Source organism: Bombus huntii, chromosome 5 (genome assembly GCF_024542735.1).
Source record: "Bombus huntii isolate Logan2020A chromosome 5, iyBomHunt1.1, whole genome shotgun sequence".
Lineage (NCBI taxonomy): Eukaryota > Metazoa > Arthropoda > Insecta > Hymenoptera > Apidae > Bombus > Bombus huntii.
The window spans coordinates 15,325,654-15,343,231 of record NC_066242.1 but is presented as its reverse complement, the minus strand read 5'-3'; the positions used below and the strand labels follow the sequence as shown (position 1 = coordinate 15,343,231).

The 17,578-nt window shown below is 32.3% G+C and overlaps 2 protein-coding genes across 2 annotated transcripts; one reads left to right on the top strand and one right to left on the bottom strand.

The window, feature by feature from the left end:
• The first annotated feature begins 1,311 nt into the window (after window positions 1-1,311).
• On the top strand, window positions 1,312-15,666 carry LOC126865416 (fatty acid synthase). Its single transcript, XM_050617875.1, has 8 exons — window positions 1,312-1,612; window positions 6,869-7,073; window positions 7,168-7,521; window positions 7,618-10,769; window positions 10,827-11,271; window positions 11,396-14,175; window positions 14,260-14,493; window positions 14,586-15,666. Exons 2-8 carry the CDS (start codon window positions 6,959-6,961, stop codon window positions 14,682-14,684), a joined length of 7,179 nt encoding a protein of 2,392 aa, XP_050473832.1. The 5' UTR covers window positions 1,312-1,612; window positions 6,869-6,958; the 3' UTR covers window positions 14,685-15,666.
• LOC126865434 (2-oxoglutarate and iron-dependent oxygenase domain-containing protein 3-like) lies at window positions 15,567-17,578 on the bottom strand. Its single transcript, XM_050617918.1, has 6 exons — window positions 17,351-17,578; window positions 16,528-16,965; window positions 16,305-16,458; window positions 16,117-16,243; window positions 15,897-16,044; window positions 15,567-15,810 (listed from the first exon to the last, which is right to left on the bottom strand). Exons 1-5 carry the CDS (start codon window positions 17,464-17,466, stop codon window positions 15,902-15,904), a joined length of 978 nt encoding a protein of 325 aa, XP_050473875.1. The 5' UTR covers window positions 17,467-17,578; the 3' UTR covers window positions 15,567-15,810; window positions 15,897-15,901.

Below are 17,578 nucleotides of genomic sequence, written 5' to 3'. Positions count from 1 at the left end.
TGACAATTGCAATCTGGCACGTTTTTATTCATGAACGTCCCTTTTGTAAGGGAGATAACTAGAATGACTCTGTTTGCTTTGGATCGCGGTACAAAAGTCTCGTTAAGATTAAAGTTATACAGGTTACATGTTTCTTTCTTCAGTTCACGTGATATAACACGCGGCAAGCAGACTTGTAACTAAAGGCAATGGCAAAGACCTCTTCAAAGAGTTATCAATAAAGGGCAAGAAGGGGCACACATCTTACCTCACATTTTCCTATCAAAATATGAAATAGAAGTCTTATTTCGACTATGATCTTATGAAATCATATCACGTAAGATTTTATCATTTCTTCGTTTATCAATAAAACATTAAACACGATATGCTAATTATTAAATATATGAATCTAACTTTATTTTAAAATAGACTCGTGTCAAGTAGATGATATTTTTTATTTATAAAAAACAACATAATATGCGTATTTACCATGAATCATAACTTATTAATATTTAAATTTATGTAATTTTCTTTCAATGACAGCAATTTACTATTTCATGAAACAAAATTGTATTATCTACAATAATAGTTTTAAGAACAAATATAATATTTAACGGAAAGGAAAGTTGGATAATCATCTCTTATCTGTTAAAATATTAATATGTTATATAAGATCAATAGTTTCATTGCAAAAGTTAGAAAATTAAATGGCATTTTATTATTAATTATCATAAGATGAAAATAAACGCGAGGAATAAATGTTTTTTTAGCGTTCTTGAATTGATAAAATCCTAACCATTTCGAATAGTACACGTAATGACCTTCACGAATCTTTCTCACAATTTGTATTATATATGCATTATATTATATATAAACTACACAATATATACGTATATACATATATTTCGAAAAAAATGATAATAGGAGGAGATAAACGGATCCCAATATTTATAAATGTTTTGAAAATCCGCCGATTACGTTACTGCACTAGGATATCGATCTTGACTGTGTATACCGACAACAATTCTGTGCTAGTTATCGGCAATGATAATATTAGTATTATATAAAATAAAATCGCGACAAAGTTAACATGTGACAACCCATGAACATTATGCATGTATCCAATCAATCGAATTTTAAGATATAAAACGAAGTGTTGTATTAGTCGCAAGGATAAATATAAATCAGGGAAAAAACGGAATATTCGTAACGGAAGACGGAACGCTGGTCCATTCTCATGCGCGTGCGTACCGGAAACGTGAATTCCTATTGGTCGACACCATATGGTCTGATGTCAGACCATAAGGTCTGTCCAATTCAATAATAACGAGATGCTCACAGGCTAGACGCTAGCCAGTTTTCTGCGACGTGCACACTGGACTTGTACTGGTTATATTGATAGGAAAATCGCACGTCGCGTTTCTAAAAAAAATTACTAAACAGCTAGGGCCATTTCTGTAGTTAAATATCATTACACATTCCGTAGTCTCTTCATTCCCATTATTACAAGTTGCTCGTCAAGATCTATATTATTTATTATACCAAGTCGGTGGTGTACAATAGTCGAGTACGCAGGCTTTTTGGAAAAGAAACAGAATTCACAACATTTGTCAGGATTATACCCACGTGCGAGGTAAGTGTTATTTTATTTTCAATTAAGATTATCATTTTGCCACTGGACAATTTACTAAAATGTTATCAATTTATTAATGTTATTTAAATGACTGTGACAGTTCTATATATTTTCTTATATTTTTGGAAACATTATAGAAAATTGATCAACTTATTGATTATGTGTTGTTGGAAATTAAATATTTTAATTATAAAAGTATCATTACGATGTCAAAGTATAATAATTTTAAATATTCAATGTTTTTCATTGATAAATTTATCAAAATACTATTGACTTATTAGCAATATTATTCGAATTATTATGATAGATACATTATCTCCTACATTTTTAAAAACATAGTAGAAAATTAATCAACTTTATTGATCATATATTATTCGATGATTAATTCTTTACATTTAAAAGTATCATGATGTCAGAATATAAAAATCCGTTAGTATATCTGGTTCATTTGAACTGTTATCATTTCTGTATGAACTGTTTAGTCATACAAGCGTAACAGAAATACAATATTTCATTCGTAGAAACATAAAATAATCACTTTTGTAATATCGTAACAACTGTATAAATTTTATACCACGAATTAAACAGCAATAATAGGTGCATTAAATTTGTTTGGGTTCTGTAGTTCAGTCAACTATTACAATTCATAATATTATTTAGAGTCTTAAAAATTAATTGTATTACTAGCTGTTCATTTTTTCACTTTTCATGGAATCTTTGATCCTTATATTTTTCGTAATATCACTCGTAACAAATCTAATCGCGGTTAGATTTTACCTGATAAATTACGATTACGCGTGAAGTTTCTATTTGCAATAATGTCAATGACAAGGAAGTTTATACGAAGAACGAATTGTTAATTTAGCTGTTCTTTAGGCATTATCTCTATACAGCATATGTGTATTGCGATATCATTTGTATCATATCTCATAGAGTATATTTTTTTCTGATATATTTTATCTTATTTTATTATATATATTATTATTATTATTATTATATTTATTATAATATCGTATTTATTATAATATTATATTTTAACTTGTATATTTTTCACGTGAACAGAACCTAGTTATACTTACACGAATGTTGATGCGAATAACGTGTTTTATCTGACGTCAATGTCAAATTTACTTGTACAAGTTCTTACGATTGTACCTTATACGTATGTAATGACCGGATAGTAATATGTTAGGCATAAATAATGCGGTGTTTTTGTACATGCCACAGTAATAAACAAAGAATCATCTGTTGTCCTAGTAAATGTTCTATTTTGTTACTATAAAATTTGTATTGTAACATTTCAATTCATTTCTTACGTTCATTTGTTTTAAATTCATTTCCAAAAAATATGAAATGATTTAATAGCTTTTGTATGTCTTCTCAAACTCATGACTGATAAATGATTCAAGTTACTCATGTTTGGTACAGAAAAAGAAATTCTTTTTCTTATAAAGAAGATAGAAATTGTGATCGTTTAAAAAATATCAGTAATTTTTTCGAATAACGAATAAGCTTAAAGACATTTGTTTACATAAAAGTGTACAAAATTCGATTCGCTACAAATATTTTGATTCTACAGCTTGTAATCACCTGCGCAGCACAACACGTGACCAACTCATGTAAAGCACTAATGCTGAGTGATCAGTTTTTACGTTTTTACCTAACCGTATTCTTTTACGCGACAAAATTACTTGAGACCAGCGTGTAGCACGATTTATTCTATTCTTTCATAACATTATTAATATTAATTAGTGATAATTAAATACATTATTCTTTGCACTATCTATCTATGTCTTATTATGTATTTAAGTAAAGATATACACAGTTAGTCACAAAAGTTTATTTACATATATACCTTTTAAATTTAAAATATTATAGTAAAAATATTAACTGCACGAATTTTTTTGACACATTGAAACACATACATATTGTTAAAATGTAACACAATTTAATCGCGTTAAAAAGAACTAAAACATTAGAAGCTACAAAAATTACATACATTTGAAATTTTACATAAAATCATAAAAATAGTGGACATTAATATTATATTAATGTTTTGTAGATTTCCTCAGCATCAATAATATACTACTATCTCTTTGACGTTGCAAAAATATATGATTTTGTAATTTTCGACGTGATTTTATCCCGAAGTTTTTTAGTTAATATTTTAATTTTTTAATTTCTTTTGAATTAATTAATGAATACATTAATAAGGTGCGTGTTTAATTTCTTTGGTAAGTGACGTACACAAAATTCGATAGGTGTACATATATGTAGACTTTCGTGAGCGATAGTACAAGTAACAGTAAAGCAAAACACAGCATCGGATATAAGATCAGAATTAGTTTAATAATTCCCCTAATATTCATCAAGTATTGCTTTAATGATTTTAATTTACGTAATTCATAATGCCACCAAATGTGTTCAATATGTATTTAATGACGTGAAGAGTTTTGTATGACGCGAATTATTCGATTATTTAACATATGCATCATATATTTAATATTTATGAGGCACGCTCGAATCTTTATTCAAAATTTTTATCAGGTAAATTCCTAATTTATTACATTTAAATAATTTATTAATTTTTTAATTTAACAATCTAAAATTTCAAAGAAATTTTAATCAATCGATTTTATCGTAATGGTAAATAACAATGTAGAAACTGTACCAACATGTTTTCTATTTTAGAGAAACTGTACATTCAAAATTCACATAAGGTTTGCATATTTTGAAGGCTAGTAATATTTATTTTCCTGTACGATTTGAACTCATAAGACACTTTTCTTCACGTGTCCATCAAGAACAAAGTGGAATCATAAACGTGCATATTTTCTTGATATACAGGGTGGTTGGTAACTGGTGGTGCAAGCGGAAAGGGGGTGATTCTACGCGAAAAAAGAAGTCGAAAATATAGAATAAAAATTTTTCGTTCGAGGCTTTGTTTTCGAGAAAATCGACTTTGAATTTTCGCTCGGTACGCGTGCACTTTATCACGGCTTGTTATAACGGATCTCACTGACAGATCGTTGTCTCGATGGAAAAATTAAAAAAAAATTTTTATTCTATATTTTCAACTTCTTTTTTCGCGTAGAATCACGCCCTTTCCGCTTGTACCGCCAGTTACCAACCACCCTGTATATTACATTGCCAACGTCAGAGATGTTGAGTTTCATGAAAATAAAACATACATAAAAGAGAAAAGATGGCGAATTATTGCAAGTTTCCAAGATCAGGTGATGCCAGGTTAAAGATTAGAAATATAAAAATATACGAATCCTGATATGTGACGGCTGGCACGTGACAACAAAAAAACTTACGTAATACGCAATTAATGTCTGGAAGCAAAAAAAATAAATGTTCTGGAGATAAATTTGAAAGTAGAGGATTGTAAATGTTTTTCGTTCAGCGATTCGCGGCATAATATTAATCTAAAAAGAATTTCAGTTTTTTTTCAGGGATTATAAAGTTCAAGTTCTTGTGATATATTACATCAGCGTATAATTTATAGGAAAGAGAAAGGAATAAAAGTTACATATAATTATTTTCGCGCCACTATAACAACTTATAATGTAAATTAGGCATATCAATAAAAAATTTGTTAATTAATTCGATTACAGTCATTATAATACGTTATTCATACAAGAATATATTCATATATACATATATACCTGAAATGTTTCTGTCCTATATCTATCAGATATTGTTTCACTGAAACTTCTTGACTTACATAAACAATTCACAATATTCTCAATAACGTACATTATCTATAGATAGATACATATTTATTAAGTGTAACACTAACTAAATCGCAGTAACCCAGTAATATCGTATATATTTTTACATATATTATTGTTATTATTTCATATATTATTAAATAAATAACTATATGTACATTTTCAAGTACCATAATGAATTTTCAGATTTTCTCATTGTTTGTAAAAATATATACATATATATTGTTGAGCATTCGAATTGTTATATTATTTCAACTTACTGTATAAGAGGAATTTCATAAATTTAGGAATTATGAAAATATAATTTATATCGTGACAAATACCAATTGTGCAGTAATAAAAGATATTGAACAACGTAAAACGTGTTAATCTTTTAATTTGACTGTAATTAAGTGTTCTCGTGAAAAACACCATATTTCGTGCATCACACGACCTTTTTAATCATAAATCTTCATAAATCGGTCTATTATCTGTTTAATACATATTACGGATCAAGGTGATATAGGAAAACAAGTATCGTATGATATGATCGTAATTAACAATCATACATAAATGACATGTACAGTCAACAAATCTTATCACATAAAATATGTTAATAAATTATGATGTAACAGTTTATAACACGTGATGATATAATTTATATCGCATCTCAACGTTGGGGTCAGGTCATCGCTGTATCACGTGTTCTACTATTACGTTTCAATCGAAAGCTACTCGGATAATTACATGAAGATAGGGAAATGATAATTACATGAAGATAGGGAAATGTTAATTTCGACCGTTTCGCATTTTATGCATTCAGTCTTGACATTTGAATGGAATTGACATTAAATATTTATTAGCATATTGGAAATATAGAATAACGAAGAGATATTTGTCTTTTATATTCATTTTTTTCAATAGTTACATGAATAGTCTCGTATATCAAAAATGTATGCTTTACACATAGGTATAAAAAATAGTTGTATAATATTTTCGAACATGAATTTAATAAATATTAAATAAGTATTAAATATGTATATACAAAACAAAGGTTAAGTACGTTGATGACACCGGGCAAGCAATGTTGCATCTTGCGAGCATAGTCACTACTAAACTGATTTATCCGGGAGTGAATCCAATTGAAATCACTCAATTAATCGTATGTCGCAGAGGAGATACTACGATAATCTAATACAATTGCTGAGACGTCTGAAATATTTAATAAGACAACTAGTCATTGCTGTCCTACATTTATAGAATTTCGGTTTTAACTAACGAAATAATGCTCCTTAATCGGTATATATAATCGCTACATTTTTTTTTTTTTTTTTTTTAGAATTTCTTAATATATTAAATTAAAAAAAAATGTTACATAAATATCGATAAATTTATTCTGTTACGTGAATCGGTTAAAAGAGAAAGAATTATATAATATATGTAAATGCATATACATACAGTTAAGTTGATATAGCAAATTGTATAATATTTAAAATATAATTTTTTTAATAAGTATCATATTTTTATTTCTAATTTTCAGCTTACAGTCCACTAGGCTCCATACGTCTGCTAAATTCTGCAAAAATAAAGAATACACGAAGAAAAAGTTGATCATATCATATTTATCATAATGCCAGCTCAATTTGAAAGTGCAAACACTCCCATTGTGAGAGAACCGACTATGTTGAACAGCAATACTAACGCATACGATGTAAATAATGAAATTGTCATTAGCGGTTTTTCAGGTGAGTAATTACATCGCCATATATATAAATACATCTCGAATTATATAATTTTACTTACGATTTAATATTTATAATTTTTTTCACATTTCTTTAGGCCGTTTCCCGGAATCCTCAGACATTGAAGAATTTAAGAAAAACTTATTCGAAGGTATCGACATGATCACAGATGATGAACGTCGTTGGCCTGCCGGACTCTTTGGTCTACCCAAGAGAACTGGTAAACTGAAGGATCTCAAATCGTTTGACGCTACCTTCTTTGGTGTTCATGCCAAACAGGCTCATGTAATGGATCCACAATTACGTCTTCTGTTAGAAGTAGTTTATGAAGCAATTGTAGATGCTGGTATCAATCCAAATGATATTAAGGGATCCAAAACTGGCGTATTCATTGGTGTCTCGTCCTCAGAATCAGATGAATTTTGGTCTAAAGATCCGGATCAAATTAACGGTTGGTAAACTTATATTGCTGGCAATAATTAATAATAATTAATAACTTAATAGTAATAGTAACAATAATAAAATAATGATTTAAATATGTCTACAGGATACGGATTAACGGGATGCTGCAGAGCTATGTTTCCAAACAGGATTTCATATACATTCGACTTCAACGGTCCTAGTTATGCAATAGACACCGCATGTTCTTCGTCTTTATATGCCATGCATCAAGCAATTGTATCAATTCGTTCAGGTGAATGCGACGCAGCTATAGTCGGTGGTTGTAATCTTCTTCTAAAACCTACCAGTTCTCTTCAGTTTCATCGGTTAGGCATGTTATCTCCAGACGGTGCGTGTAAAGCGTTCGATAGTGATGGCAAAGGATATGTTAGATCAGAGGCTGTATCGGTTCTTCTTTTGCAAAAAGCAAGGGATGCACGCAGAGTGTATGCCACTGTCTTACATGCTAAGACCAACACCGACGGTAACAAAGCTCAAGGAATTACTTTTCCCAGTGGAGACATGCAGAATAAATTGATGCGTGAAGTTTACGCGGAAGTAGGTGTTAATCCTGCAGACGTCGCTTACGTTGAAGCTCACGGAACAGGAACCAAAGTTGGGGACCCACAAGAAATCAATTCGATCGCAAATCTGTTCTGCAAAGGTAGAAAAGGTCCTCTATTACTTGGTTCCGTTAAATCTAACATGGGACATTCAGAACCTGCCAGTGGAGTATGTTCTATGGCAAAATTGTTAATTGCCATGGAAACAGGTGTAATCCCGGGTAATCTACATTTCAAGAATCCGAATACAGACATACCGGCATTGAGCGACGGAAGTATACAAGTTGTTGATAAGAACATGCCATGGAAAGGTGGACTCGTAGCGGTGAATTCATTCGGTTTTGGTGGAGCTAACGCTCACATTCTTCTTCGTAGCAATCCTAAACCAAAGTTGTCGCCAGTTTTAGACAATAAAGTACCCAAACTAGTTACCGTATCTGGTCGTACATCAGAGGCTGTGAACTTACTTCTGGACAAAGCCAAGGAATACGAAAAAGACGATGAGTTCATTGCTTTGCTTCATGATATTCACGCGAATAATGTAGCAGGTCATCTTTATCGAGGATATTCCATTATGGGAAATGTCAGCACTCGAGAAGTTGATTCATATGTCAATGAAAAGCGTCCTGTTTGGTTTGTATTCTCTGGCATGGGATCTCAGTGGCCCGGTATGGGTAAAGATTTGCTCTCTATCGACATATTCCAAAGAAGTTTGCGAAGGTGTGCTGAGGCTCTAAAACCTGAAGGAATTGATCTAATGAATCTTATTCAAAATGGAACAGCTGAAACCTTTGACGAAAATGTTTTATACTCATTCGTGTCCATTGCAGCCATTCAAGTCGCTCTTGTGGACGTATTAACGTATTTAGGTATTCAACCGGATGGTATTGTTGGACACTCTGTCGGCGAATTAGGATGTGCCTACGCAGATGGCACTTTTACTCCGGAACAAACAGTTCTGGCTGCATACTGGAGAGGGAAAACAATCAAAGATTCAAACTTACAGCCAGGAGGAATGGCTGCCGTAGGATTAAGTTGGGAAGAAGCGGCAGCTCGATGCCCACCTGACGTAACACCAGCTTGCAACAATTCAGCAGACTCTGTGACAGTTTCTGGTCCAATCGAATCTCTCAAGAAATTGGCAGATGATCTGCAAAAAGATAACATCTTTATAAAATTGGTGAATAGCTCTGGTGTTGCTTTCCATAGCAAATATGTAGCCCCAGTGGGTCAAAAGCTTCGTACAATGTTGGAGAAAATTATAACAAATCCGAAACAGAGAACTTCCAGGTGGATTTCTACATCAATACCGGAATCAGCTTGGGGTACCCCACTGGCACAACTTAGTAGTGCTGCCTATCACGTGAATAACCTATTATCGCCTGTACTATTTTATCAAGCATTAGGTCATATCCCAGAAAACGCGATAGTTATCGAAATTGCACCACATTGTCTATTGCAAGCAATCTTGCGTAGATCATTACCGTCAACTGTGACCAATATTGGGCTACATAAACGAGGTCATGCAAACAATCTGAACTTCTTCCTAGAAAATATAGGAAAGTTATATTTAGCAGGAGGACAACCCAGAGTGTCTAAATTGTATCCACCAGTTAATTATCCAGTTGGTCGTGGCACACCAATGATTAATAGCTTGGTTAAATGGGACCATTCTGTAGAATGGAATTTAGCTGACTATGCAGGAAGTAACGCATCTTTTGGTGAAAATGTAGTGGAAGTGAATCTGTCCAAAGAAACAGATGCTTATCTAGTTGGTCACTGTATCGATGAAAGAATTCTTTTCCCTGCTACTGGTTACCTAGTGATTGTCTGGAAAACCTACGCAAAAATGCGTGGAACAGATTTCGAGAAATTGCCGATTACATTTGAGAATGTAAAATTCCAAAGAGCTACCATTATGCCAATGGATGGCACTGTGAAATTTTCAATCAATATATTCCTGGGCACTGGAGACTTTGAAATTTGTGAAAGTGGATCTGTGGTAGTAACTGGAACAGTTTCTGTACCAGAAAACGTTGATAAAATGTTATTAAATATACCTGCTCCGATTGTAAAAAATGAAAGTACTGTCGTAGAATTGAAGACAGCTGACGTTTACAAGGAACTCAGACTCAGAGGATATAATTATACTGGAACTTTCCAAGGAATTAAAATTGTCCATAATGGTGGTGTTTCTGGTAGACTTCTCTGGAATGACTGGATTTCTTTCATGGATACCATGCTTCAATTCAGCATCCTTGAAAAGGATTGTAGAGGGCTATATGTGCCAGTTCGTGTGCAATACGTTGCCATCAATCCCACTGCTCATTTAGAGCTTGTTGAAAATTATAAGGAAGACGAGGGTGTTCCAGTATATTCTTATCCAAATATTGGTGTTATTAAATCAGGCGGTGTTGAAATCAGAAAGATGAAAGCCTCTTTGATTGCAAAGAAGCAACAGATTCGACCTCCTAAACTTGAAAGATGTTTGTTCATACCATATGAAAATTCTCAACCATTAGTGCAGGATCCAGAAAAGGCTAAAGTCCATGCTCTTACTATATTATTACTAACGATATATGAAAACATAAGTGGAATCAAACTGAAAATAACCGAAGTATCTGGAGATCGTCCTGTGGATTCTTTAATCTTGCCCTATATAAAGACATGGTGTTCTGGGGAACCTCTAGTAAATGTAAGTATTTTACAACTGCAGTTTAAAAAAGTAAGACTTATTGGATATTTTTCTTAGGGGGATTTACAACTGGCTGCAGTTTTGCGTAAAAGATATACCAGCTTAAAACAAAATATAAAAATTGTAAAACGCAATGCGGAAAAAGAACCAGTTGGTCAAGATTTGCACATTGCAGTAGCTAGCAATGTATTAACTGACAATTCGTTGAATATATTGAAAAATTTGAAAGACAGTGTGATAAACGGAGGATTCATACTTTTGGAAGAAACAGCTCAAACTGATTTTAACGTGGCAGATCCAGATTTGGTGTGTGTAGCAAAACAGGTCATTCCTGGAAAATCTTATATTCTACTCAAAAAGAAGGAAGTAAGACCGGATCCTGTAGTCATACAACTAACGGAAAAGAATTTCTCTTGGGTAGAAGGTGTTAAGGCAACTTTGAAAAATGTTATGGCTCAGAATCAGAGACCTTTGTTCGTTTGTCAAGGTGAAGAATTATTTGGTAAGTGTCATTAAACGTTTTTTGCAATATATATATAGATAATTATAACATAACAGACAAAATTACAATTTCTATCAATTATTAAAATAATCTTAATTTTTATAACATGTGATATTTTTTATAGGTATGGTTGGATTTATGAATTGTATGCTTAATGAAGATGGTGGTGCAAAAGCATCTTACGTTTTCATTCAAGACAAGAACATGCCCAAATTTAACTTAAATGATAAATTTTATGCTAAACAACTGGACAAACAAATGTTCGCTAATATTTTGAAGGGAGGTCAATGGGGATGCTACAAACATATAGAATTAGATCAGCAAAATGAATCATCTCTTCAAGTTGAACACGCATATATTAACGCTTTGAACAGAGGCGACCTGAGCAGCTTAAGATGGATTGAAAGTCCATTGAGCTATTACCAACTAGAAAAGTTCCCAAATACAGAGTTATGCTCCGTGTACTACGCGCCATTAAACTTCAGGGATATCATGTTGGCAACTGGGAAACTGCCGCCAGATGCTCTTCCCGGAAATCTAGCTACGCAAGACTGTATATTGGGTCTCGAATTTTCTGGACGTGACTCGAAGGGTCAACGAGTTATGGCTATGGTGCCAGCACGTGGTTTGGCAACCACTGTTATAGCTGATCCTGGTTTCATGTGGAAAGTACCTGATAAGTGGTCTTTAGAAGAAGCAGCGACCGTTCCAGTTGCTTATGCTACCAGTTACTATGCTCTCTGTGTTCGAGGTCACATGAAACCCGGTGACAGTGTTCTGATTCACGCTGGTAGTGGAGGTGTTGGACAAGCGAGTATCTCTATAGCCTTACACGCAGGATGCAAAGTATTCACCACTGTTGGAACACAAGACAAACGAGACTTCTTGAAGAAAATGTTTCCTGTATTGACTGATAGGAATATCGGTAACTCTCGAGACACTAGTTTCGAGCAACTGATACTTAATGAAACTAACGGGCGTGGTGTAGACATAGTGCTTAATTCATTAGCTGAAGAGAAATTACAAGCTAGTATCAGATGCCTTGCTCAGGGTGGTCGTTTCCTTGAAATTGGGAAATTCGATTTGTCGAATGATTCGCCTCTGGGCATGTCCGTATTTTTGAAGAACGTTTCGTTCCATGGAATACTTTTGGATGCGATCTGCGAAGATGATGGCCCAGAGAGACAAGAAGTTGTAAGACTTGTCAGTGAGGGAATAAAAAGTGGTGCTGTTCGCCCACTTCCATCCACGGTCTTTTCAGAACAACAGATTGAACAATCATTCAGATATATGGCTACTGGTAAACATATTGGTAAAGTTCTGTTGAAGATTCGAGATGAGGAAAAGCAGAAAGTTGTGCAATCACCGCAAAAAGTAGTTTCCGCTATTCCACGCACATATTTGAATCCTGATAAGTCGTATATATTAGTTGGTGGTCTTGGTGGATTTGGTTTAGAATTAGCAGATTGGATGATTTTACGTGGTGCGAAATATTTAATCCTCACATCGAGGTCTGGAGTAACTACAGGCTTCCAGGCATTGTCTATTCGTCGTTGGCGCAATATGGGTGCACACATTAAAATTTCAACGGCAGATATAGGAACATTGGATGGAGCGAAACAACTTATAAAAGAAAGTAAAGCATTAGCCCCGGTTGGTGGTATATTCAATTTGGCTGCTGTTTTGCGAGACGGCCTGTTTGAAAATCTTACTGAATCTGATTTCGTAATATCAGCATTACCTAAAATTACTGGAACCAAGAATCTGGATATAGTATCGCGAGAATGTTCCTCATTAGATTATTTTGTTGTATTCTCATCTGTCACAAGTGGAAGAGGCAATGTGGGTCAAACTAATTATGGTCTTGCAAATTCTGCTATGGAAAGGATGATGGAACAAAGACAAGCGAATGGTTTACCTGGCCTTGCCATTCAATGGGGAGCCATTGGTGATGTTGGTCTAATTTTAGACAAAATGGGTGGTTTTAATGATACTGAAGTTGGTGGTACTTTGCCGCAACGTATACAAAATTGTCTCGAAACAATGGACATATTCCTTCAACAACCACATCCAATTCTGGCATCGCTTGTTACGGCAAGTAAAGATAATGCGGTAGAAAACGCAAATAAAGTTAGTGTTGTCCAAGCAATAGCCAATATCTTGGGGATTAAAGCATTAGAAACTATTAACGGTAGTACTAGCTTGGCTGATCTTGGAATGGACTCCTTGATGGGAACAGAAATTAAACAAACCATGGAAAGGAATTACGATATAGTATTATCTGCTCTTGAAATTCGTAATTTAACATTCGACAAGTTAGGAAAATTAGACAATACTTCTGGGGTAGAAGCAGGAAACGCTGGTGCTGATTCAGATGATGAAGAAACCATCCAAGATGCTGCTGGTCTGCTCTCATTTGAAGGTACGGAGATTGTACCTGTCAAGATTATTGTTCCACTCAGTACAGCGAACTCGGCTGGGCAGCCATTATTCTTTGTTCCCGCTATCGAAGGAGTTGCTGCACCATTTAAAACTGTGGCCAGTGAATTGAATCGACCTGCTTGGAGCTTCCAATGTACAGAAAACTGTCCATTAGAATCTGTATCAGCATTAGCGACTTTCTTTTTGAAGAAAATGCGGGCGATTCAAACTGAAGGACCATATAACATAATAGGATATTCCTTTGGATCTTGCATTGGCCTGGAAATGGCTGTTCAATTACAGAAAGCTGGACATAAGACAAACTTAACTCTCATCGACGGCTCGCCGGATTTCGTAAAATTACATTCTGTGGAACTTGGAAAGCGTGCTACCGAAGAAAGTGCAGAAGTGATTACAGATGGTTTACGAAAATGTTTAGCGTATTTTGTCAGGCAGTTCAGGAGCAACATCACTTTCCTTAAGGTATTTTTATTTTCATACACACATTGTTTCATAATTTTATCATACATTAGATATTCTATTTTATCTATTTTCTCTTTTTCCTAGTTATATGACATGCTGAAAAATATAAACACAACTGAGGTTGTATTAAACAAAGTGGTCGAATTGATAGACGACAAAAATTTGGACTCTGAAGATTTAAAGAGTGCTGCTCTATTATTCTACAAGAAATTGAAGGCGGCTTTCTTTTATAAACCCGAAAAATATGATGGAGATATTGTATTACTTAAAGCCAAAGATAGCTTTGTTCCTCTAAACAATGACTATGGTTTATCGAAGGTAATTATTATGTTTACACATAAAACGTTAATTTATTGATGTATATATGTTTCGTCTTTTAAATTCTTATAATATGTTTAATCTTCTTATAGATTTCCAACAAAGTAAAAGTTATAGAACTACCCGGAAATCATAGGAGCATTTTATTAGGAAAGAGCGCATCACAAATTGCGAATATTCTAGGATCGTAAAAAATGCATCTCAACTTATAAAATTATTTGAAGTTTATTATGAAGAAATTATTAAATTCAAAGAATTTTCTATAATATTAATATCATTACTTAAATGTACATAAAAAGTTGCATAGGTACATTCCAGAGAACTTTCAATGTACATTGATATTGATGGAGATCATCAAAACTTAATGTGTAATATTTAATGATTCCTACATATTTTCTGTAAAGTTACTTTTGTACAAATGTTTCTTCTTTCAAATCTGTATATGCATTGTTTATATCATCTGTATTATTAAGTTATGTAGCCAATTTCTCTATTTTCTAATCGTAGATACTTCAATTTGTGGAATGAAAAATAGGTACCAAGTTAAAGGAATAATTTTGTGGTCCCTTTTTTATAGTAATTTTGCACATACAAATTACTATTATTATAAGTTTATAGTATATTTCAGGAATTCTTGCTATAGGTTTTTGTAATGGTTATATAGTGGACAAATACTATTACTTAAACATATAGTATAAAATACGTATACACAAAGATGGTTTATTAAATTTCATTGTGTCAAATATTATTTCAAATTTAGGTTTCTTAAAAACATGTGATACTTTCAAATAGGAAAAGAATATGTACAAAAAACACTTAACAAAGATAACGATAAAACAACTCTTATACATCTTTTCCACTCTTACACTTTTGAATAATCTATAGTCTATATGGATAAATGTAACAAAACAGAGACATTCCAGTGATGAAATTCAATATACATATATTCTATGTATATTTATATACATTAAAAATGTATTGCACATAACATACTTAATGCTTTGTTAAAAGCAACCATTTATACTATATTTTTTCATTAGCATTAAGAGATTGGTTTGTTAAATAAATATGTATATGTTCATAATTATTTTAATTGTCACCAGGCGTATACATTGTGCATTCGTCATATGTTCTTGTATCATATTGATAAGTAAATAAAGGATATAAAAAAGACTTTGTTTAAGGACGTTCTTCTGAAATTCGATTTTAGTAATTCTTGTAGATATAAATTGAACAGTTTGCACGCACATATGTTGATATATAAATATCTAATATATGCATACAGTTACATATAAACTTCTTTTGGAATGAGATATTCTGTTAGAAGGAATATTTTAAAATAAGTAAATTTCTAATATAAAATTATAATGAATGTATATTTTTTGCTTATACAATGACCTTACTTTTTCTATTTTATTCGATAATTTGGATCAGAAATTGCGGCATTTGGATCACACGTAAAAGATATGGTTAACGCATATCGAGTTCCTGATTGTACTCTTTCAACTTCATGTAAATTCTCACTACCCGAAGTAAACATAGATACTCTACCTATAAAAGAAACTTGAAATAATATTTTTTCTCGCTTATTAACAGTATTTTTTCTTTGCAATCATCGTTTACCTTTACGAGGTTCTATCACAGTTTTTACATTATTTTTATCGACAAACATAAATCGACCTCCTTCAAAATCCCTTCCAAAATCGCTCAGATAAAGTAAAGTAGTATAGTGGAAAAATTCATATGTTTCCTATAATAAATATTAAAATTTCAAAATAGATAAATTATAAATTATTTAATAATTTATGCACCTTATCAACATGAGGATGCCAATATTCGTCATGTATCGTTTTTGCAGACACATTAGTCATTCGGGAAAAAAACGTAGGCTTTGTTAAAAATATTTTGTTTGAAGGTATTCCAAAGTTATGCGCTACTGCATGTTGTATCTTAGTCTTTGCTACTCTGCAAATGTTGTAGAATTACAAAATTGGAGATAATATTGTTTTAAATAATTATGAAGAATTTATATACTTATAAATTGCAAGATCAGCACTATTGAATATTTCTTTTGCTTCTGGTAAAGTGTAAATATCTATAAAGCCTTGACCTTTACTCAGAGCACCAGAATGAAGGTCCAAAATACTTGCACCTCCATCAGAACCAGCTAAATTCAAACCATTTACTGCCATTTTCAACAAAACATCAGTTTCTGTCGATGACACTAATTTATCTGTAACTATCCTTCCACATCTTTCGGGTACACATTCAGGATATGTACTTATTTCAGCTTCATAATCGCTTGAACATTTAACATTCACAGTGCGACTTAATAAAATCTCTTTCTGTTTAGCCAAATAAATTTCTTTACCCTGTCGACTACTATACCAAACTATGAATAATACTGCAAATATTAGGGCAGAACGAGACCATACCCTTTGATAAGGAAATTTTACAGAGGGCCCATATTTTCTGCAAAATAATAAATCTCATAAATTTTATTCATATATTTTTAAAATAATTTATCATAACCAAATTAGTAAAATACATTTTAGAAAAGTTATGTAAAATTAATCTTTTATAGATAACGTAGACTGTATAAAATATATCACATAAGAAAAAATATAGAAATGATATATGTATATTAAAAAGTAACATATCACATCGTAATATGAGAATGTCTAAACATATTAACCTATACAACAATATTTATGTTCAATTTACATTAAAAATTTTAATAAACAAGACGTAGCATTTTACTCATAGTAACTAATATTTGTAAATTTAGCACTTTACACAAATAAATTGTATTTTCAATAATGTTTTAAACTAATTGATTGATTTTTATTTCACATACAACTTGATATTTTTACTTGTGTCCTCTTTTACATTTTCTTCACTTTTCTCATCCTTTTGGTTTGTTTTTTCTTTTTTTACTTGCTTTTTTTTTGCTTTCTTAGTTTCTTGTGTCATTATTAATACAATTTCTTCGACAGTACTAACATCTGTACAAAAGACTTGCTTTCTGTTTGTTTCTATCACTGTATTTCTGATATACCTAATCTAGTATTATTAAGTACTACGT

Bases quoted from the DNA above. Each gene is read 5' to 3' on its own strand.
- LOC126865434 (XM_050617918.1), bottom strand. From the start codon at position 17,466: ATGACACAAGAAACTAAGAAAGCAAAAAAAAAGCAAGTAAAAAAAGAA. The intron at 16,459-16,527 runs GTATATAAATTC...CAACATTTGCAG, and splicing joins GCTGATCTTGCAATTTATAA to AGTAGCAAAGACTAAGATAC. The intron at 16,244-16,304 runs GTGCATAAATTA...TATTTATTATAG, and splicing joins GGCATCCTCATGTTGATAAG to GAAACATATGAATTTTTCCA.
- LOC126865416 (XM_050617875.1), top strand. From the start codon at position 6,959: ATGCCAGCTCAATTTGAAAGTGCAAACACTCCCATTGTGAGAGAACCG. The intron at 7,522-7,617 runs GTTGGTAAACTT...ATATGTCTACAG, and splicing joins AGATCCGGATCAAATTAACG to GATACGGATTAACGGGATGC. The intron at 11,272-11,395 runs GTAAGTGTCATT...TATTTTTTATAG, and splicing joins TCAAGGTGAAGAATTATTTG to GTATGGTTGGATTTATGAAT.